The sequence below is a fragment of the Anabrus simplex genome, chromosome 3 (genome assembly GCF_040414725.1).
Source record: "Anabrus simplex isolate iqAnaSimp1 chromosome 3, ASM4041472v1, whole genome shotgun sequence".
In the NCBI taxonomy this organism is placed as follows: Eukaryota; Metazoa; Arthropoda; class Insecta; order Orthoptera; family Tettigoniidae; genus Anabrus; species Anabrus simplex.
The window spans coordinates 522,085,635-522,109,683 of record NC_090267.1 but is presented as its reverse complement, the minus strand read 5'-3'; the positions used below and the strand labels follow the sequence as shown (position 1 = coordinate 522,109,683).

General features: G+C 39.2%; 1 protein-coding gene across 6 annotated transcripts in view; it reads left to right on the top strand.

Moving 5' to 3' along the window:
• UGP (UDP-glucose pyrophosphorylase) overlaps nucleotides 1-24,049 on the top strand; it is a 339,813-nt gene that overhangs the window by 267,531 nt on the left and 48,233 nt on the right. For all 6 annotated transcript variants that reach the window (XM_067143688.2, XM_067143690.2, XM_067143686.2 and 3 more), the window contains one exon: nucleotides 8,289-8,455. In XM_067143688.2, the coding sequence (XP_066999789.1) occupies nucleotides 8,289-8,455 (167 nt within the window). The remainder of the gene's footprint in view (nucleotides 1-8,288; nucleotides 8,456-24,049) is intronic.

Here is a 24,049-nt window from a genome sequence, read left to right as displayed (position 1 = left end):
CACGCGCTGCGGCCAAACACCAAAGTAGAGTGGAGAACGTTTCGAAGGTCCAGAACCTGTCACGGCTGCGGGAAGCCAAGTACGTATATAAAAATATACAACGCCAATTAGTACAACCGAATGAGCCCCCGTACTCCAGTTAAGTTCTTGGTAAACAGCTGACTTGAAAAAACAATTGTAGAGAGAAGAAAAAAATGTAGTAAAAAGCGCAATATCGGAAAAACAAATGAAAACTTATATGCACAGTGCGCTATTTTTTAAAAAGAAAAAAATTTTAGGTTATGATTGAAGTAGTCGAAGTTGGCGCAAGACAAAAATTTTTGAAAGAGGAGAATAAATTAAACGAGGAAGAGTGATAGTGAAATAAGAGAAAGAATAAAAGAATTTGAAGTTAGATGGTAATGAGGAAAGATAAGATAGGGAAATGAAGGAGGGGTAGTTTAAGGTGGGTTAGGAGGGTGGGTTATTGGAGGAAGAAAATGTGGGTGGGAACTATGTAAGACATGGAAAATAGAATTGGGGTTTTGGAATTTGGAATTTTTGAGAAGAAGAATTAGGAAGTCAAAAAGGATATTGGGTTTTTCAGAAATGTCGTTTAAATTGAAATTAGGGTTGAAGTACTGGTCAAGGTGGATAAAGCAATTTTCAGTAATGTTTAAGAGGGGGCCTTTGTTAATGATTTTAAGTATGTTTATGTCATTGTCAATATTGGTGAAACTATGTTTGGAGTCTTGTATGTGCTGTCCTATGGCAGAGAATCTGTTGTATTTAATGGCGTTGACATGTTCAGAGTACCTGATATTGAAGTTGCGGCCAGTTTGTCCGACGTAGGAGGAACTGCAGTTGTTGCATTTAAATCTGTATACACCTGATTTAGAAAAAGCATTAGACTTATTTAGAGATTTAGAGTTGTGTAAAATATCAAGACTTCTATTGTTAGTTCTAAAAGAAATTTTCATATTACCGGTATGTTTTTTAAAGATATTAGTTATTTTATAAGCATCCTGAGTAAAAGTGAAGGTGGAAAAAGCAGTTGGTTTTATTGTGTCTTTAGATAAAGTGGTTTTTGGACGGTGTTTGAATTTGTTGATGATGCGGTTAATGAAGGAGTTGTTAAAGCCATTAAATTTAGCAATGTTGCGGACGGTGTTTAATTCATTATTTAAATCTTTTTTGGACATAGGGGTGTTGAAGGCACAAAAAATTAAGCTGTTATAAGTAGCACATTTATGAGCTTGGGGGTGCGAAGAATCTTGTCTTATTGTAGTTGCTGTTTGGGTTGGTTTTCTGAAAATTTTGTAAGATAAAGAAGAAGGATGTCTAGTAATAGTTAGGTCTAGAAAATTAAGAGTTTGGTTGTGTTCTGATTCGAGGGTGAATTTATCTTACAAAATTTTCAGAAAACCAACCCAAACAGCAACTACAATAAGACAAGATTCTTCGCACCCCCAAGCTCATAAATGTGCTACTTATAACAGCTTAATTTTTCGTGCCTTCAACACCCCCATGTCCAAAAAAGATTTAAATAATGAATTAAACACCATCCGCAACATTGCTAAATTTAATGGCTTTAACAACTCCTTCATTAACCGCATCATCAACAAATTCAAACACCGTCCAAAAACCACTTTATCTAAAGACACAATAAAACCAACTGCTTTTCCCACCTTCACTTTTACTCAGGATGCTTATAAAATAACTAATATCTTTAAAAAACATAATATGAAAATTTCTTTTAGAACTAACAATAGAAGTCTTGATATTTTACACAACTCTAAATCTCTAAATAAGTCTAATGCTTTTTCTAAATCAGGTGTATACAGATTTAAATGCAACAACTGCAGTTCCTCCTACGTCGGACAAACTGGCCGCAACTTCAATATCAGGTACTCTGAACATGTCAATGCCATTAAATACAACAGATTCTCTGCCATAGGACAGCACATACAAGACTCCAAACATAGTTTCACCAGTATTGACAATGACATAAACATACTTAAAATCATTAACAAAGGCCCCCTCTTAAACATTACTGAAAATTGCTTTATCCACCTTGACCAGTACTTCAACCCTAATTTCAATTTAAACGACATTTCTGAAAAACCCAATATCCTTTTTGACTTCCTAATTCTTCTTCTCAAAAATTCCAAATTCCAAAACCTCAATTCTATTTTCCATGTCTTACATAGTTCCCACCCACATTTTCTTCCTCCAATAACCCACCCTCCTAACCCACCTTAAACTACCCCTCCTTCATTTCCCTATCTTATCTTTCCTCATTACCATCTAACTTCAATTTCTTTTATTCTTTCTCTTATTTCACTATCACTCTTCCTCGTTTAATTTATTCTCCTCTTTCAAAAATTTTTGTCTTGCGCCAACTTCAACTACTTCAATCATAACCTAAAAATTTTTTCTTTTTAAAAAATAGCGCACTGTGCATATAAGTTTTCATTTGTTTTTCCGATATTGCGCTTTTTACTACATTTTTTTCTTCTCTCTACAATTGTTTTTTCAAGTCAACTGTTTACCAAGAACTTAACTGGAGTACGGGTGCTCATTCGGTTGTACTAATTGGCGTCGTATATTTTTATATACGTACTTGGCTTCCCGCAGCCGTGACAGGTTCTGGACCTTCGAAACGTTCTCCACTCTACTTTGGTGTTTGGCCGCAGCGCGTGACCTTGAGTGTGCCGCGCTGGTCACCGGGAGCTGGCAGCTTTCTACTACAGATCTGTTCGTCTGCAAATTCAAGCCTTTTTGATCTTCGCATGTTGATTGGTAGTGTTGTGACTTTGTGCAGGACAGAATGTTGTGTCGTGTCTTTGTGCCTAACAGAGTGTAAACTGACCTCCAACATTCATAAACATTTTACATGTTTTTTATGGCTGATGATGACCTAGACTAAGGTCGAAACCGGTCCCATTTAAATAGAAATGTGATTGCTACGTTTCTTTCTTTTGAGTATTGAATAGGTTGAACCTTCTTTCCAGTTATTTAATTCTTAACATCAATAATTTCAATACGGAACAATGAAATTTTTATCTTTAAAAGCTGGTACTAGTAAATCAAACTCGGAAAAGGTTAGGGCGTCCCCTGCATAAGGCGACGTGCAGTTGTAAGGGTACTGGGGGAACTGTGAGAAACCAACATTAAGATAGGAATAGTAAATCTTATGACCCTGACAGGAAGTAGTAGATTTCATGAAGAAGAAGGTGGAGATTATGGGGCTGAGTGAAGTGACTGGAGTGGTGGCCATAAACAGAGTGGGACTAATCATTTCAAAGCAACTGGAGTGGAGGAGTACGTTGAAGTGGTAGAATGTGTGAGTGAAAGAATAATGAAGATTAGACTAAAGATGAAGAATGAAGTGATGGACTTCATACAACTGTATGCACCACAGACAGGAAACAGGGAAGAAGATATTGAAGGATTCTTGGAGAAAGCAGAAAGAGAAATTTCAGGTATAGAAGTGGTTATTATGGGAGATCTGAATGCACAGGTTGTAAACGAGAGACAAGGAAAGGAAAAAGTCATTGGACCATATGGATATGGGAAAAAGAACTGTGAAGCAGAAGAATTAGTGGACTTCTGTGAAGGGAATGGACTTATAGTCGGGAACACATGGTTTCAAAAGAAAAACAGGATGAAAATTATGCGATATGGGCGGGGTGACAGAAGAGCAAAATCAGTAATCGAGTACTTTTTGGTGGGAAGGACAAATCGCGGGAAGTTGATGGATGTGACAACTTTTTTTCTTTTTCTTTACAAGTTGCTTTACGTTGCACCGACACAGATAGGTCTTATAGCGACGATGGGATATGAAATGGCTAGGAGTGGCAAGGAAGCGGCTGTGGCCTTAATTAAGGTACAGCCCCAGCATTTGCCTCGTGTGAAAATGGGAAACCACGGAAAACCATCTTCAGGGCTGTCGACAATGGGGTTTGAACCCACTCTCTCCCGAATACTGGATACTGACCGCAATTAAGCGACTGCAGCTATCGAGCTCGGTATGTGACAACTTTACCAGGAGAAGCATTTGATGGGGACCATAGAGTTGCGGTGGCAAAATTATGGTTGGGAAAAACTGAAAAACTAACAGGAATAAGAGAAAGCAAAATAAAAGTATGGAAATTGAAAGACAAAACTGTACAGGAAGATTTTCAGGAGAGATAGAAGCAACAAATCCCAGTTACTTAAGTGGAAAATGTAGAAGAGGAGTCAGTTTTAAAAAGGCATTTGTTAGTGCAGCAGAGAGTGCTTGTGGGAGGACATCTACAAGAGTGAAAGAAAAGGAGACACCGTGGTGGAATGAGGAAGTTAGGAAAGTGGTGAAAAGCCTGGCGAGAATGGAACTGAGATCAAACAGAAGAAGGCAAAAGGAAGTATCTCAACAGCAAACGGAGATGTAAGAAGGTGGTAGGAGAAGAAAAGAAGAAGAGCTGGGAAGAATTTATACAAAATATGGAAGTGGATGTGAGGGGCAGTAAAAAATGCTGTATTGACTTCTAAGAAGTAAGAGGACAGACAGAGTTATCACAAAGCTAGTGAGAAAGGAATATGGGGAATTGTTAACACACCCAGAAGAGATAAAGAGAAGATGGAAGGAGTATTTTGATAAGCTATTGAATGTGAACAACTGCACAGGGGAGAGAGAGCACTCAACGATGCGGGAGATGGAGTTAGCGGTACAAAAGATGAAGATGGGAAAAGCAACAGGGATGGATGAAATCAGTGTGGAAATGCTAAAAGCTGCTGGACCTGCTGGTATGCAATGGTTTTACCGACTACTAAAGTGGATGTGGAAACACAAATGTGTACCAGTAGACTGGAAAAAAGGGATAATAATACCAGTGTTTAAGAAAGGGGACAAGAAAGTTTGTGATAACTATAGAGGAATCACACTTATATTGCAGGTAGTTAAAATACTGGAATGGATATTAGAAAGAAGAAAGGTTGAAGGAGAGTTACAGGAGGAACAATATGGCTTAAGGAGTGGAAGATCTACAGTGGACCCAATCTTTGGCACAGATATAGAAAGGGCATATGATAGTGTCCCCAGAGAGAAGGTTTGGGAAACCATGGTTAAAAAGAGACTCGGAAGAGAAACATTAGAAATGGTGCAAGCAGTGTACAACAACTATGTTAGCAGAGTACTGACCCCAATTGGAAAGGCAGAATGGTTTAAGAATAAGACTGTACTAAGACAGGGGAGTGTGCTGTCACCTCTTTTGTTTATTATGGTCATGGACAAAATTGTAAAGGAAACAAAGGAAGCCTGTGGAGATAGAGAGATGAAGATACTGCTGTTTGCAGATGATGTGATCTGGGGAAAGAACAACAATGAAATGTCGTATGGCTTTTAGTGCCGGGATATCCCAGAACAGGTTTGGCTCCCCAGGTGCAGGACTCCCGTAGGCAACCTGCGTGTCATGATGGATGAAATTATGATGAAGACAACACATACAACCAGCCCCCGTGCCATTGGAATTAACCAATTAAGGTTAAAATCCCCGACCTGGCCGAAAATCGAACCCGGGACCCTCTGAACCGAAGGCCAGTATGCTGACCGTTCAGCCAACGAGTCGGACGGAACAGCAAAGAAGTGCAACAACAATTAGATGTACTGAACAAAATAATTGGGAAGTATGGCATGAAAATCAGTACAGAGAAAAGCAAGACTATGGTGATATCGAGAGGGGAAAGGCAAGGAAAGGGCACTGTGAAAATTGGAACTCAGAGTCTGGAAATTGTAGACACTTTCAATACTTAGGAAGTGAATTAGTGCATTGAGATGGAGATTAGCAGGAGGGTACAGCAGGGTAATGAATTCTACCAAAGGGCAAGAAAACTTGTTTGGAGCAAAGAACTACCAAGGATAAGTAAAGAGATAATATATAAAATGTATTATGTACCCATACTGACTTGTGCAGCTGTGACTTGGACTTTGACTAGCAGGCCAGAGAGCAGAATTCAAGCCAGTGAAGTGAGATTCCTAAGAAGTATGATAGGAAAGACAAGGAAAGACAGAATCATCAAAAACCTCTACTGGAATCAAAAAGGTGTGGTGAAGAGTGATGGTGATGGAAATTAGGCAAGGGAGTCAACAAGGCTGTGTTTTATCCCCATTATTATTCAACATCTATTCGGGAGCTGTATTTAAGGGAGGAACAGATACATAAGTGGGAATCAAGATCAATGGAGAACTAATAAGCACACTCAGATATGCAAATGACACAATACTTCTTGCCAGTAATATTGAAAGCCTACAACTCTACTTACACAAGCTTAATACATTTCAAGAAGAAATGGGTGTCGCAGTCAACACTAAGAAATCTAAACTAGTGGTTTTCAGTCGAGGAAAAGTTAAATCTATTCTGAAACTGAAAGGTCAACAAATCCAACAAGTTGACAAATTTAAATACCTTGGTTGTTGGATATCAGATGATTTAAACCCAGATCTCAAAATTAAGACCTGTATAGAAATGGCAAGATCAGCATTCAAGAAAATCTGTGTGATAACGCCTTAAACTTGGGCATGGTTAAATGTTATGTTTGGTCAATTTTGCTTTATGGAGTTGAAGCTTGGACCTTAATAACAAGGTTGGAAGCTCTAGAAATGTGCTTTTATAGATGAATGCTAAAAGTCTCCTGGATAGAGCATGTGTGTAATGAACAAACTCTAAAAGAGAACTACTGCATGTGTTATAAGATATGCAGTATTACACCTCATTTTAAAGGGTAAAATCGAAGAACAGAAAAAGAACGTCGGGAATACGAACCGCCAGGTTGCTGAAGGTCGAAGAACACTGTCTGGGCGAGGCATATAGAAGCAGAAGAGGATAAAAGATGTTCTGTCAGGAACAAAACATGTTATTCTCTGTTTAATTCAATAATATCTTTTTCAGGTGTAATTTCTCACTGAATGTTTTCTAATTTTATTAATCGTGCATTTGTTTTGACAGACTGAAACTGTGTATGGTATTGTGTTATGTGCTGCATGGAGCACGGCAGTTCAGGTACTCGCACACAGTAATCATTATCAAATCATTGCTGACGGTATCTAGGCTTATCGTTGTGCGATGCGATTTTATTTGGTGTAAATAAATATCACACTTCCTTGTATAAATTACTTTATTTACGCTGTACGTCACAACACACAATTATACACAATAGCAAATGACGCTATATACAACACTCAATAGCGGAATACCCTGAAGTACAGATACCAACAACACTGACATACTCTCTCTTGAATTCACCGCCTGACTCACTTGAGTCCAGTACTCAGACTCCACCTCGGAGCCCAACAGTCGCTCCCAGTCCATCACTTGCCTGAGTCCCAAGAACCAAGATCTGCGAACTTAGAACTAAGAACTGACTTCACTGACTGACAGCTCGATATTTATACTATTCGATCAACCATCTAGAATGATTGACTTCTGGAAGAGTTCTTACAACACTCTAATGAAACACTTAAAACATCAATCGACCAGCTAGTCAAATGGGTACTAGAACTTTCCTTCAATATTTAAAAATGTACATGGAAATATCTACAACATTCGTAATGTCTCTACATGTATCTGGATAATAAAACCTTACAGTAAGTTTCCAGAACTCTTCAGATATACCAAATATTGTACAATAAGTCTAACATACAAATATTATGGAATTTTCTACCGCTTTCAACTCTCTAGAATTTGAGGTTAACAACACGTATTTGAGGTTATACAATTTTATACTACATATTTACAGGGAAATCATATACTAGTCATGTTTAACACTTAATAAAAGATAGCTTAGCATTAAATAAACTATAATTAAAATATATTAAACATAATAATTGAAGGTTTTACACTAGTTACGATGTCGTACCTATGACAGGCTGGTTACAAGTTATTCTATCTTATTTTTGTATTGAGGCGAAGACCAAGCTGCCGAAGGCGGTTAGGTAAAGCTCGAAATACGTGGAGTGAATGTTTGGACACAGTTGGTAAGTAGCTCTGTTATGCCGTAATCACAAAGCGCATATCTTCCTCTATCATTGTAGGAGGCAGTGGCAGGGGAGTGGAACATAGCTGCCATACTAGTACAAAGAGACTGAATGGGACCAACACAACTCTGCTTGTGTTGTGTGTACCACACTCAACAGGAGTGTGCAATCCTCTTATCCTGTCAGCAATGTCTTCTACTTGCAGCAAGTGCAATCTACCAACATACGGAGGGCTTAGCGCACAGGTACACAGCGGAATGGCTACATTGCTGAATTGAGGTAATTTGTGTTACAGGAATCAATGTACCCCGCAGTCGCTTCCTGCCCGTCAAGAAGACGTCGGACCTTTTGTTGGTTATGAGCAACCTGTACAGTTTGAATCACGGTTCTCTAGTGATGAGTCCGCAACGAATGTTTCCTACCACGCCTCTTGTGAAACTTGGGGACAATCACTTCTCAAAGGTGAGCCTGCATTATTTTTGTTTTCTTGCAAAAATTTGACAGAAATTCTTGCCCTACTATCTTCCATCTTGTATGACATTATTGAGTGGCCCTGGCTGAAGTTGAGGATACCCATCCACCTGAACATCGTACGCCCAGTCACCTTCTGTCATTCTGAATGCAGAGATGCCAACTTTCAAGAAAGGCAATTCGTAATGTAGCCGTTAGGGCACGGGCGGGGCAATGGCGGCCGTAGAAATTTTTTTTCTGAGATCTTACTAACTTACATATCATTGAAATATCAATGAACAACATACAATTCAACCAAATGTAACATATTCATAGACTGGCATATAAAGGGTGTATGATTCTTACAGGTGATTTACAGTACATATCTGAGTGGAGGTTGAAGGATCATTTCTGTAGTTGCTCTTTTAGCAGCTTGTAGTTCCTGTTCAGTAAACATACACTGGTGATGTATCATGTGCATCCTCTGCACCAACAGAGCTCTTAACAGTCTTGTTCTTCCTCATCGTGCGCATCTCAAAAATCGCGGCTACACACTCTACAAAACACATGTGAATGAGATTTTGAGGAACGCAGTAAACAGGGCCATTCTTACGAGTTTTCCTCCCTTAACATCATCACACGCACAAGAAATCGCTACATTATTTGAAACATTTTGTATTTCGTAATGCACGATTAAGTTCTTCAACAGTCACACACACAGCAAAACGGAGTTTGTCACCAGTTTGCCGCCAAAACAAAGACAAAAGAACTTGCATACTTGCATGCTTGCATGGAAGTCTGATTATGTGACGAACAAAGACAACAACTCCGAGAGATATACTGCTTGACAGGTGTCCATTTTTCCGGTACTGGAAGCACATACTGCGTTCGGCGCGTGAAAACTCGAAATATTCATAAACGAGGGATAGGAAAGGGGTATAAATGATTACTGAGAAATCCAAAAATATTCTGAGAATTCAAGCTGTAATGGCATTCCTTGTGTATCCTTTTCAACACTTCATACACTTGGATTTAAAAATCAACAAAAAAATCGTAATTTGTGGTGTGTGATTTGTAAAGGCATAGTTATTATGGGTAATTTGTAATTATTGTGATTAAATTGTAATAGCTGGCATCTCTGTGAATGTTGGCTAGCATCTATTAAAGATGAACATCATGTTTCACTGAACAACGTGATCGTATCATCCAAGCAATGATGCTGTGTGGGTACGATAATGTTATGTGCCCTGCATCTCAAGCCCCGACATCAGGCTTCATTTCTGAAACATTGACAGTAGTGACGATTGACATGCAAAACAGCAGACCCTGCGTCAAAGATGAAGTAGGGGGAGTGGGGGGAACCTAAAACATAAAATTGATAAAATTGATGATGACAAACTTTATTTAGAATCAAAGTTAAAAATGTTTGTGTTCTATACCATTTTCCAAAAGTGAGGGCAAGAACTAGCTGTATGGAGGCTTGTCCATATCTCTGTTTGTAATATCACTACAGGTATCTCCTGAAGTAGTTTGTGGTCATATTACAAGACACTTTGTACAGCAAGAGGAATGGCAATGGGCTCCTTCTCAAGTGCTCGGGCAGAAGACCGCAATACGTCGAAAAGAAGAAACATCCAACATCCCTCGGACCTTCCAGTTTCTATTGATGTCACTTCACTTTACACCAACATCCCTCGGACCTTCCAGTTTCTATTGATGTCACTTCACTTTACACCAACATCCTCAGACCTTCCAGTTTCCATGGTGATCACTTTACATCAACATCCTTCAGACCTTCCAGTATCTATTGATGTTACTTTACACCAACATCCCTCAGACCTTCCACTTTCTATTGTTACTTCACTTTACATCAACATCCTTCAGACCTTCCAGTTTCCATTGTGATCACTTTACATCAATATCCTTCAGACCTTCCAGTATCTATTGATGTTACTTTACACCAACATCCCTCAGGCCTTTCACTTTCTATTGATGTCACTTCACTTTACACCAACATCCCTCAGACCTTCCAGTTTCTATTGATGTCACTTCACTTTACACCAACATCCCTCGGACCTTCCAGTTTCTATTGATGTCACTTCACTTTACACCAACATCCTTCAGACCTTCCAGTTTCTATTGATGTCACTTTACATCAACATCCCTCAGACCTTCCAGTTTCCATTGATGTCACTTCACTGTATACCAACATCCCTCAGACCTTCCAGTTTCTATTGATGTCACTTTACACCAACATCCCTCAGACCTTCCAGTTTCCATTGATGTCACTTCACTTTACACCAACATCCCTCAGACCTTCCAGTTTCTATTGATGTCACTTTACACCAACATCCCTCAGACCTTCCAGTTTCTATTGATGTCACTTCACTTTACACCAACATCCCTCGGACCTTCCAGTTTCTATTGATGTCACTTTACATCAACATCCCTCAGACCTTCCAGTTTCCATTGATGTCACTTCACTTTACACCAACATCCCTCGGACCTTCCAGTTTCTATTGATGTCACTTCACTTTACACCAACATCCTTCAGACCTTCCAGTTTCTATTGATGTCACTTTACATCAACATCCCTCAGACCTTCCAGTTTCCATTGATGTCACTTCACTGTATACCAACATCCCTCGGACCTTCCAGTTTTATTGATGTTACTTTACACCAATATCACTCGGACCTTCCAGTTTCTACTGATGTTACTTCACTTTACACCAATATCACTCGGACCTTCCAGTTTCTATTGATGTTATTTCACTTTACATCAACATCCCTCAGACCTTCCAGTTTCTATTGATGTTACTTCACTTTACATCAACATCCCTCAGACCTTCCAGTTTTCTGTTGATGTTCTTCACTTTATATCAACATCCTGCTGACAGCTTGCCTCGCACTTCCTTCCTCATCTACCTCGCACAGTACATCCCAACCCACATTTTTTTCATTTTCAAGCGGGAATTATTCCAACTCATTTGTGGCATTGCTATGGGCGGCAGGATGGTTGCCTCTTATCCAACTTCTTCATGGGAAAACTTGAGAAAGAATATCTTGCAACTCAACCTCTCTAGTGTTCATTTCAGTCGACAGATCTTCCCCACATCTCTCAATGTCCTTGATGTTGCCCTCCAACTGCAGGATAGCAGAATCGATTCCTCCATACACATCAAAGCCACTAACCATCAGCATTATCTCCGTTAAAACAGTTTTCACCCATATCATAGTAAACTGTCTTCACCATTCAGTCTGGCCATCTGGGGCAAACGGATTTATTCTAAGTCTAAAACTCATGCCAACAACAGCAACCACAACCACCACCTGAGGAAGGTGTTTACCTTATCCAATTGCTTGATCACCAGATCTCCGTAAACAACCTTCATTACCACGTATCTTCCAGGTCTACACAAAATGAATAACTTTTTAAAGCAAGCATTCTATCTTCTCTCCTTCTCTTCCCACACCCGGGATCTTCTTCCATGAAGCTCCACACTTATTTTCAGGTGCCCAACTAACCTCAAAAGCGTTCTCACTAATTATGTACAATACCAACCTGCATCTTCTTTTCCCTGTGAACACAGCCACTGTACATACACCAAGCAGCATCACCAACAAATCGTCATGTGTGTACCCATCAGTACACTACACTAGCAGTACTTGCAAAACCGCCAACATAGATCTTCCTGTCCCCATTCACCATCAAACCATGTTTCGTGAATGTTTTACAGTTTCAGACATTTACCTCCTACTTCCCGTGCTCTCGCCCTGAGAGATTCCGAAGTGGGTCATCAACTGGTGCTCAGGTGCCTTAACATTAGATAACCGCTCCTTGCTTTCCATGTTCTTGTCTGTTTGCATATAAATAATGTACAGTAGAGTTTTCCACTTATTCAATACTAAGTTGTATTTACAATATTTACATTACATGGGACTAGTTTCAACTCCACTCGGGGTCATCATCAGCCATATTAAAATATACACAATATTTGACAAAATCCTGAAACATGTCTTCTAGCAGTAAGAGTCTTATGAAAATATAATTTTACAATGTGAAGTGTGGTTGAAATATTGCAAATGAAAATGAAATATTACGTGTGAATAGGTGAGTAATAATTAATACAAGTACATTATACATGCTAAGAATTCTGGAACAAAAGTACAAATAAAGTGGTTTGTGTTGTTAAAATGTATAGACTCATGAAATTCAGTAGGTCCTGGTGATACATAATGGGTGCTGTGGCAATAAGAATGAACACAATGTAAACTGACACACATATAAAAATATACACGTATGTACAATGTCTGAGTAACAAAATGTGTCGTTGATAATCTCTAAAAGAGTTGACTGTACACTGTATCAGCTTAAGCAAAGAATTTGGCAATTGGTGTATTCAAGCCATGTTGATGGGCTGCATGGTTGATTGTTGTGCAGAATGTGAAGTTTTTTGAATTCTTGTTGAGAAGAAAGTAGACACTGTGCGTGGTGATATTAATTGGTGGAATTCTCATTCATACCAGAAAACAAATTGGACCTATTAAAATTGAGAAAAGCCAGTAAAAAGCGAAATGCGCGGAAAGAGGAAAAGATTACCACAAAATGAATGGATAATTACCTTGCGCTGTGGTGTGTGTAGCTTAGCTGATAGTGTGCGACTGGTGGCGAGGAGGAGGGCAGGCGCGTGCGGGTTGGGTAGAGTGGAGGTGGCTCGGGAGGGGATGGGGTGGGGGGGATTTAAGGCGGAGCTGAAGTGTGCGGGAGAAAGGGTTATTGTATTGGAAAAGTACCTTTAATTAAACTTAGGATTGAGTTCTGGTTGGCTACATTATTGTTTCTGAGAAAAGTGATAAATAAATCGTAAAGTATATTGGGTTACTCTGAGATTGTAATTGGTGTTAAAATATTGCTCTAAGTGTATGTAGTAATTTTCTATTATGTTGAGTAAAGGACCCTTATTTGCTAATTGAAGGATGTCCATGTCCTGTTCAATATTGGTAAAATTATGGTTATAATCTTGCAGGTGTTGGCCGATAGCTGAAAACTTGTATTTTATTGCGTTAGTGTCCTCATGGTATCTTATATTGAAGTTTTCTGCTGATTTTAAAAAACTGCTGGTCTTGTTGATATGTGAAGTATTGTGTAAAACGTTCATATTTTTATTGTTGGTTTTGAAAGCTATTTTATTTGTCCTCACTTCTACTTGCCAACAATGACGATCATCCTTGCCTGATGAAGGCTGCAGCCAGAAGTTTTGGACCCATGTTGTTCTTTTATGTTGCTTTATCCACGCTGCTCTCCTGGACGTAAAGACTGGGTAAACATTTGATAGGGAACAGCAAGTTAGTTAGGGTTGTTGTTTCTTCCTGCTCCCACATCTGGTCTTTAGCTCACTCTCAAATGTCAATAAAATTAACCACGTATTCTCATTCTCTGTGTACATTGTGAAATACCTCAGATAGTACAGTAATCAAATTCTGTCATATTCAACATCTCGGACCTGTGTAAATTTCTACCTTACACTGATCTCTAGACTGGTTTGATGCAGCTCTCCATGCCACCCTATCCTGTGCTAACCTTTTCAGTTCTACGTAACTATTGCATCCTACATCTGATCTAATCTGCTTGTCATATTCATATCTTGGTCTACCCCTACCGTTCTTACCCCCCACACTTCCTTCAAAAACCAACTGAACAAGTCCTGGGTGTCTTAAGATGTGTCCTATCATTCTATCTCTTCTTCTGGTCAAATTTAGCCAAATCGATCTCCTCTCACCAATTCGATTCAGTATCTCTTCATTCGTGATTCGATCTATCCATCTCACCTTCAGCATTCTTCTGTAACACCACATTTCAAAAGCTTCTATTCTCTTTCTTTCTGAGCCAGTTATCGTCCATGTTTCACTTCCATACAATGCCACGCTCCACAAGAAAGTCTTCAAAAACATCTTTCTAATTCCAATATCAATGTTTGAAGTGAGTAAATTTCTTTTCTTAAGAAAGCTCTTCCTTGCTTGTGCTAGTCTGCATTTTATGTCCTCCTTACTTCTGCCATCTTTGGTCATTTTACTACCCAAGTAACAATATTCATCTACTTCCTTTAAGACTTCATTTCCTAATCTAATATTTCCTACATCACCTGCCTTCGTTCGACTGCACTCCATTACTTTTGTTTTGGACTTATTTTCATCTTGTACTCCTTACCCAAGACTTCATTCATACCATTCAGCAACTTCTCGAGATCTTCTGCAGTCTCAGATAAAATAACAATATCATCGGCAAATCTCAAGGTTTTGATTTCCTCTCCTTGGACTGTGATTCCCTTTCCAAATTTCTCTTTGATTTCCTTTACTGCCTGTTCTATGTAAACATTGAAAAGGAGAGGGGACAAACTGCAGCCTTGCCTCACTCCTTTCTGGATTGCTGCTTCTTTTTCATAGCCCTCGATTCTTATCACTGCAGACTGATTTTTATACAGATTGTAGATAATTCTTCGTTCTCGGTATCTGATCCCTATCATCTTCAGAATCATAAATAGCTTGGTCCAATCAACATTATCGAATGCCTTTTCTAGATCTACGAATGCCATGTACGTGGGCTTGTCCTTCTTGATTCGATCCTCTAAGATCAGCTTCACGTGTTCCTACATTTCTTCTGAAGCCAAATTGATCTTCTCCCAACTCAGCTTCAACTTGTTTTTCTATTCTTCTGTAAATAATACGTGTTAAAATTTTGCAGGCATGAGATACTAAACTAATGGTGCGGTAGTTTTCACACCTGTCAGCACCGGCTTTCTTGGGAATAGGTATAACAACATTCTGCTGAAAATCGGATGGGACTTCTCCTGTCTCATACATCTTGCACACTAAATGAAATAACCTTGCCATGCTGGTTTCTCCTAAGGCAGTCAGTAATTCAGAGGGAATGTCATCTTCATCAGCATCAACAGCCTCTTCATGTTCCAAAACCAAATTATCTACATCTTTACCGTGATACAACTGTTGGATATGCTCCTGCCATCTTTCTGCTTTGTCTTCTTTCCCTAGAAGTGGTTTTCCATCTGAGCTCTTAATATTCATACATCTAGATTTCCTTTCTCCAAAGGTTTCCTTGATTTTCCTGTATGCAGCATCTACCTTTCCCAGGACCATACAGCCTTCGACATCCTTGCATTTCTCCTTCAGCCATTCTTCCTTAGCTGCCTTGCACTTTCTATCCACTTCATTCTTTAATCGCCTGTATTCTTTTCTGCCCTCTTCATTTCTAGCATTCTTGTATTTTCGTCGTTCATCAATCAGGTCTAGTATCTCCTGAGTTATCCACTGATTCTTAGTTGATCTTTTTTTCCTTCCTAACATTTCTTCAGCTGCCCTACTGACTTCATTTTTCATGACTCTCCACTCTTCCTCTAGAGTGTTTCCTTCAGCCTTTTCATTTAGTCCTTGTGCAACATGTTCCTACATACATTATCATTATAGACTGTTATGCCTTTCAGCGTTCAGTCTGCAAGCCTCTGAGAATTTACTAAACGTCACCACAATCCTCGATTTGCAATTAGTGTTGTGGCCTCATTTAGTTCTCTACCTCTTATCTTTAAATCTTTAGAAACCGAGTCTAACCATCGTCGTATTGGTTTCCCTCTACTTCTCTTACCCTCCATAGCAGAGTCCATTATTCTCCTAGGTAACCTATCCTCCTCCATTCGCCTCACATGACCCCACCACCAAAGCCGGTTTATGCGTGCAGTTTTATCCATCACGTTCATTCCTAAATTAGCCTTTATCTCCTCATTCCAAGTACCCTCCTGACATTGTTCCCACCTGCTTGTACCAGCAATCATTCTTGCTACTTTCATGTCTGTTACTTCTAACTTATGAATAAGATATCCTGAGTCCTCCCAGCTTTCGCTTCCGCAAAGCAAAGTTGGTCTGAAAACAGACCGATGTAAAGATAGTTTTGTCTGGGAGCTGACTTCCTTCTTACAGAATACTGCTGATCGCAACTACGAGCTAACTGCATTAGCTTTACTACACCTTGATTCAATCTCACTTACTATATTACCATTCTGGGAGAACACACAACCTAAATACTTGAAATTATCGACCTGTTCTAGCTTTGTATCACCAATCTGACATTCAATTCTGTTGAATTTCTTACCTACTGACATCAATTTAGTCTTCGAGAGGCTAATTTTCATACCATACTCATTGCACCTATTTTCAAGTTCCAAGATATTAGATTGCAGGCTTTCGGCACAGTCTGCCATTAAGACCAAGTCGTCAGCATAGGCCAAACTGCTTACTACATTTCCACCTAAGTGAATCCCTCCCTGCCATTTTATACCTTTCAGCATATGATCCATGTAAACTACGAACAGCAAAGGTGAAAGATTACAGCCTTGTCTAACCCCTGTAAGTACCCTGAACCAAGAACTCATTCTACCATCAATTCTCACTGAAGCCCAATTGTCAACATAAATGCTTTTGATTGATTTTAATAATCTAACTTTAATTCCATAGTCCCCTAGTATAGTGAATATCTTTTCCCTCGGTGCCCTGTCATATGCTTTCTCTAGATCTACGAAACATAAACACAACCGCCTATTCCTCTCGTAGCATTTTTCAGTTACCTGGAGCATACTGAAAATCTGATCCTGCAGCCTCTCTGTGGTCTGAAACCACACTGGTTTTCATCCAACTTCCTCTCAACGACTGATCGCACCCTCCCTTCCAGGATGGCAGTGAATACTTTGCCTGGTATACTAATCAATGAGATACCTCGATAGTTGTTGCAATCCTTCCTGTTCCCTTGCTTATAGATAGGTGCAATTACTGCTTTTGTCCAGTCTGAAGGTACCTTACCAACACTCCACACTAATTTTACTACTCTGTGAAGCCATTTCATCCCTGCATTCCCACTATACTTCACCATTTCAGGTCTATTTTCATCTATTCCTGCTGCCTTATGACAATGGAGTTTTTTTTACCATCCTTTCCACTTCCTCAAGCATAATTTCACCAACATCATTTTCCTCCTCCCCATGAGCTGGCTCTTTGCAACACCGCCAGGATGATTTCCTTTTACATTGAGAAGATGTTCAAAATATTCCCTCCACTTCTCCAGCGATTGCCTGGGATCTATTATGAGTTCACCTGAATTATTCAAAACACTGTTCATTTCATTTTTCCCTCCCTTCCTAAGATTCTTTATTACTGTCCAGAAAGGTTTCCCTGCTGCTTGACCTAGCCTTTCCAGGTTATTACCAAAATCCTCCCATGACTTCTTTTTGGATTCAACAACTATTTCTTTCGCTCTGTTTCTTTCATCTACGTACATATCCCTGTCTGCCTTGGCCCTTGTTTGGAGCCATTTCTGATAAGCCTTCTTTTTACGTTTACAGGCTGCTCTCACTTCATCATTCCACCAAGATGTTCGCCTTTTCCCATCTTTACACACAGTTGTTCCTAGGCATTCCCTTGCTGTTTCTACTACAGCATCCCTGTATGCCACCCATTCACTTTCTATATCCTGAACCTGCTTACTGTCTACTGTTCGAAACTTCTCACTAATCATATCCATGTACTTCTGTCTAATCTCCTCGTCCTGGAGATTTTCTACCCTTATTCGTTTGCAGACAGATTTCACTTTCTCTATCCTAGGCCTAGAGATAGTTCACTACAGATCAGATAGTGGTCTGTATCATTGAAAAATCCGCAAAAAAACTTGTACATTTCTAACAGATTTCCTGAATTCAAAGTCTGTTAAGATATAGTCTCTTATGGATCTGGTACCCTTAGCCTCCCATGTGTAGCTTGAAGAATGTATTCGTAACAGCTAAACCCATACTAGCACAGAAGTCCAGCAAACGCTTCCCATTCCCATTAGCTTCCATATCTTCCCCACATTTACCAATCACCCTTTCGTATCCTTCAGTTCTATTCCCAACTCTTGCATTGAAATCGCCCATTAGCACTATTCTATCCTTGCTATTGACCCTGACCACGATGTCACTCAATGCTTCATAAAACTTGTCAACTTCATTCTCATCTGCATCCTCACATGGTGAGTACACTGAGACAATTCTTGTCCTAATTCCTCCAACTGACAAATCTACCCACATCATTCACTCATTTACGTGCCTAACAGAAACTATGTTGCGTGCAATGGTATTCCTGATAAAGAGCCCTACCCCAGACTCTGCCCTTACCTTTCTAACACCCGTCAAGTACACTTTAAAATCTCCTATCTCTTCCTCATTATCTCCCCTCACCCTAATATCACTTACACCTAGCACATCCAGATGCATCCTCTTTGCTGACTCATCCAGTTCTACCTTCTTCCTTCCATGAGCCCCATTAATATTGATAGCTCCCCATCAAATTCCATTTCGTTCACCAAGTTGTTTCCAATAATCCCTCACCTGTCAAATGGGAGTGGGACTCCGTTACTCCCATAGGTCCGAGTCTTGCTTAAAATGTTCTGAGCTCGGTAAATTCATGAAGCAGGATGCTACCCGACTTGCACATAGTCCAAGTAAGGATCTCTCCTCTAACGGGTTATGGACCACCGGTGAATTGTATAGTCCTAGCCGCCTGAGCACAAGGAGGGCCACGACTCAGAATATGTCCGATATGCCCACTCCCATTCCATAGCAACTGGTATTCCGACTCTCAGGACCACTTACTAGGCCACTCAGCCGTTGCCCATGGTTCACGAACTAGGACGTGACTACAGTAACCCACAAACATGAACCCTAAGTTAAGCTATGCACAAATTGAGTAACATTGAGTCAACATAAAACACAAAGCAGAAATTGAGAGAGGTATAACCTATAAAGGGAAAAATACAAAAACGCAGACATGATAAAAAATATAAGTAAAATACATAAATTAATGAATGTGAAGCAGACTGAGATGTACAACCACTGAATAGAACTGTTAATGATACTCGTAAATGCGCATCTTTGTTACCTGTTACATGTTCATCCACGTAGCAGGCCACTATTCCACATTCCTTCGACTTCCCACTACAGCAAGTGCCCATAATCTCTTCAAAACCAAACGGAAGGAGTAGGCTCTTAGATTCTCTGTTGACAAGAACATTATTATATATGTTATTTATTTTACTGGTCATTTAATTTGTTAATATTACATCCCTTTGCTCTCTTACTGTTTATATTGTGATACAGTCAGTACCTGTATCTGATTACTGTTTGGAAGAAAAGACAAAACAGTTTATTTTCTCCAAAATTGAACATAACAAATCAAACAGCTACTACTACTACTACTACTACTACTACTACTGAGACATGTTTGTGTCGTCTTGTGTATTCTACGGGGGCAAGTAGTGGGCAGCCCACAGTGATATGGTCGATGAACGGAGCATCGTCTGCATTTGTCGGAGAGTACCGGTACGCTGGTATCTTTGATGATGTACTTTTTGTAATTGTTTGTCACTATTATTGATCTTGTATAGCAACTGCAAATCCCTCTGTCTCCCCAAATAAGCGCCCACTTTGTAACCACATGCACAATGCATTCTTATCTATGCTCTGTTGGTTTAGATTGCTGTAGTATTTTACATGGAGGGTCTTCTCTCGCCAGGTCCTTTCTTTCTGCTGAAGGGGTACTTGGTGATTTGTATGAGAGTCAGAGGCATTATATGGATACAGAACAGTGTATCATTATCATTATTATTATTATTATTATTATTATTATTATTATTGTTACGGTGATATTCGTGGAGCAGAAAGAGGTTGAAGGTGCTGGGGTGAATGGGTCTAACTACAAAATCAAAGTTAATTTAAAATTTTAACAAAGGTTATATTTTCTTTTCTCTTTTAAAACAAAACCAACAAGTAACAATGTCACAGGTACCGGTAGCAAAAAAGTCTAGAAAAGACAAGATTGGTGGTATAAACAGAACTTGGGCTTCAAGTCCTCACTTAACAATTCCTGAGCTACACACTTAGCTTTACAAAGATCACCAATTTTTGCAAGGGCAGAACATCCCTCAATACACTTGCTTCCAATTTTTAACATCAAGCCTCCCAGAGGCACTTTTACAACACAAGAAAAGAGCTGACCCGCTCTCAGTTTTTTTCCAAGCCTATTCAAGGCAATATCAGAACCTTACAATTACTTGCCATCAAGGCACAACTTACACAAATGAAACGGGGGTTACTCGTACCCAACCTATTGGGCCTTAGCAGAAAACGAATGGGTTAAGTAAATAGCCCGAAACACCAAATTGAATGGAGACGTGAACTTGCACTCCTAAATATGCATTTTTTAAAGCCTAACAGGCACTAGGCCGATGAAACAGGGGCTATTCCAAACTATGGAGGTGACTCGTATAAGAATAATTTAAGATATTACAGAAAGGAAGAAAACCAGTTACAAAACGTAGTCACCTCAAATCAATATGAAGGGGAGCTCGAGAGGGTAAATCACTCTCTATCCCCGAATTACAGTTGCAGATTTTATGAAATTTTCACATTAGCCGGTAGAACTTACATTTTAGAGAAGAAGGTTATATATTAAAGTTTCGGACCTATCCCCCAGGTTAAACTGCGGAGCTAACAAGAAATAAAGATGTTAAACGGCCATTACCTTGCTGAAGAACTGCTGCCCGATGAAAGAGGCACCTCCCGCCTCCTGCTTCACATACACACACTCAGTTAGATGTTGATCAAATGGCCATGAGACGTAAAAATCCGCAGTTTATAAACCCTCGGGGAAAGTTCGACACCTTTCATGAATAATCATGCCACACCCTCTCACTTTATTGGTAGATGAAAAGTTTACACATAAAATCGAAGAAGAAGCCTGTGATAGGCTGAAAATTAATTACAGAAATTAGGGATTGGCTGAATTCAAAACTGGCGGAACGAAAAGGTCAATATTGCCAACCCAAAAATGAATGAACGAAATTTAGTAAGGAAAAACTTATGAATACAAAATTTCTTCAAAAAAGTTCCTTCACTTCGCACCAGGGTGCGTGATCATAGTTTTTGTAGAAACATCTGTTGCAGAAAGTCCAAACTTCTTGATAAATGGTAAACAAAACTTCATAATCACAAAATTAAGGTGGTGACCTCTTCTGAGTAAAAGTTTTAGTAGGTCTAGTTCCAAGTTCAGTTTTTCTGCTGTAGAGGAGTTCTTATTGGTGCAAGATTTAAATGTGTGGCATAGGGGTGTACCTCCCGGTACAATAACAATGAAACATCAGGTACAATGCCAATCTTGAAACACGACTAGGTTAATCGGAGATTAGTGACATACTACAGATTTGGGGTTTCAAGCCCTTAATTTACAATTTCAGAGATACCGGATCCAGTTTACAATATTTGCAAACTCTCAATGTTTCAACAAGGATGAAAGTATCCCAATTCAAGAGCACTTGCTCCAAAATTTACAATTTTTAGCCTTCCAGAGGCACCTCACACTATTACAAAACTTTGAAAAGAGCTTACATGCTCTCGATTTCTTACAGCCCACTCAAGGCAACATTACATCAAAATCTAACACTCTCTGGCCTCACAAGGCACGATTTACAAATGGAAACAGTTTTACACAAGGGTATCTAGTACCCAACCTACTGGGCCTTTGCAAAAAAAGAACAGGTTAAATAAATGGTCCGAACACAAACTGAATGGAGGCGTACACTGCGCTCCCAGATAATGAAATATTAAAAACCTACAGGGCTCTCGGCCGATGAAACTGGGGCTAGTCCCGAACTACTGAGCTGGCTCGCATGGAAATAACTTTAATATATTACAGGAAAGAAAACGGTTATGAAATAGTCACCTCAAACCAAGATGAAGGGGAGATGAGAGAGTAATTCACTCTCCATCCCCGATTTACAATTAAAGACTTTATGAAATTTTATATGAAAAGGAAGAAATTTACATTAAAACGGTTACATAGTTAAAAATTCGGACCTTCTCCTCGGATAAGTATGCGGAAACAGCAAGAAAGATTGAATTTATGTGGCCGTTACCTGCCTTAACACACACACTGAGAAATTACATAAAATCAGTTTCATGGTCCGTATCGCACTTCAATAGATTCACAATTAAGTATTTATTTATTTTCCACCTAGTCGATACAATGATTGCTTAAGGCAATTTTAAAGGTCAAAAGTGGTACATGTTTCGTATATTATCAACATCTTCAGCCACATAACACTGTTTAGATGTTATGTTATGTGGCTGAAGATGTTGATAATATACGAAACATGTACCACTTTTGACCTTTAAAATTGCCTTAAGCAAACATAACATCTAAACAGTGTTATGTGGCTGAAGATGTTGATAATATACGAAACATGTACCACTTTTGACCTTTAAAATTGTCTTAGGCAATCATTGTATCGACTAGGTGGAAAATAAATAAATACTTAATTGTGAATCACACTGAGAAAGACGACGATCAGTGAGACAAGGAAACTCGAAAAGCCACAACTTATATACCCTCAGGGAAGGTTCGAGAGAATTCAGTACTAATCCGGACACACCCTCTTAATTTTTATTGGCTAATTCAAAGTGAACAAGAAATGTAGGATTGGTTGAAAAAAAAATTTCATGATTGGCCAGATTCAAAACTGGCGGAAAGAAAAAGAAGTGTTGCCAACCCAAAAAATAAATGAACATAGATTCAGTTACAAAAATCTAGAAATACGAAATTTCTTTAAGTTATGAGTTCTTCCACCTTGCACCAGAGTGCATGACAATAGTTTTTGAAATGACATCTATGGAGGAAAGTTTAAACTTGTTGAAGTAAACAAGTCCAGTCAGTTTAGGAAACTTCATACTTCAGTAGTGACATCTTCTAATTAAAGTTCCAACTTCATGTAGTATCAGTTTCACCTTTTGGTCGATAGAGGAGTTCATCAAGGCGCTTATTTTGAATGAGCGGAGTTGCGGTGTACCTCCCGGTACAATTATTATCATTTAAAAATGAAAATAGAGATCAAGATAAATTACTGATTGACTATTTTGAATAGGAAATGGAAACAGAAGATTTTTTAAAACTTTCTTTTCTACATTCACTTTTTTAAAGGAATTAAATTTTGCACATCAGTGTCGGAAGCCCATTTCTGTAAGTTGCAACAAGGTGGTTCTAATACCTGAATTTTGCAGGGCTCGCATATGATGTGGGATCACTCAGTATAGGAAGAATAATTCAAAGAGAAATGTACAACACCCTGACGAATGGTTCTGACATTGGCATATGTCTTGCTGACCATTGCTAATGCTGAAGAGAGTTTGTAGGGACCGAGCTCAATAGCTGCAGCTAGTGTCCAGTATTCGGTAGATAGTGGGTTCAAACTCCACTGTTGGTAGTTCTGAAGATGGTTTTCCATTTTCACACCAGGAAAATGCTGGGGTGGTACCTTAATTAAGGGCACAGTCATTTCCTTCCCACTCCTAGCCCATTCCTGTCCCATCATTGCCATAAGACCTGTCTGTGTTGGTGCGACGTAAAGCATCTTGCAAAACAAAATAAGTTTGTTGGCATGCTCATTCTGAAGTTGAGACAACATCTAATGAGTAACACATTAACTGTGTCATGACAGCTGAGGCTAACGATCAATTGTCA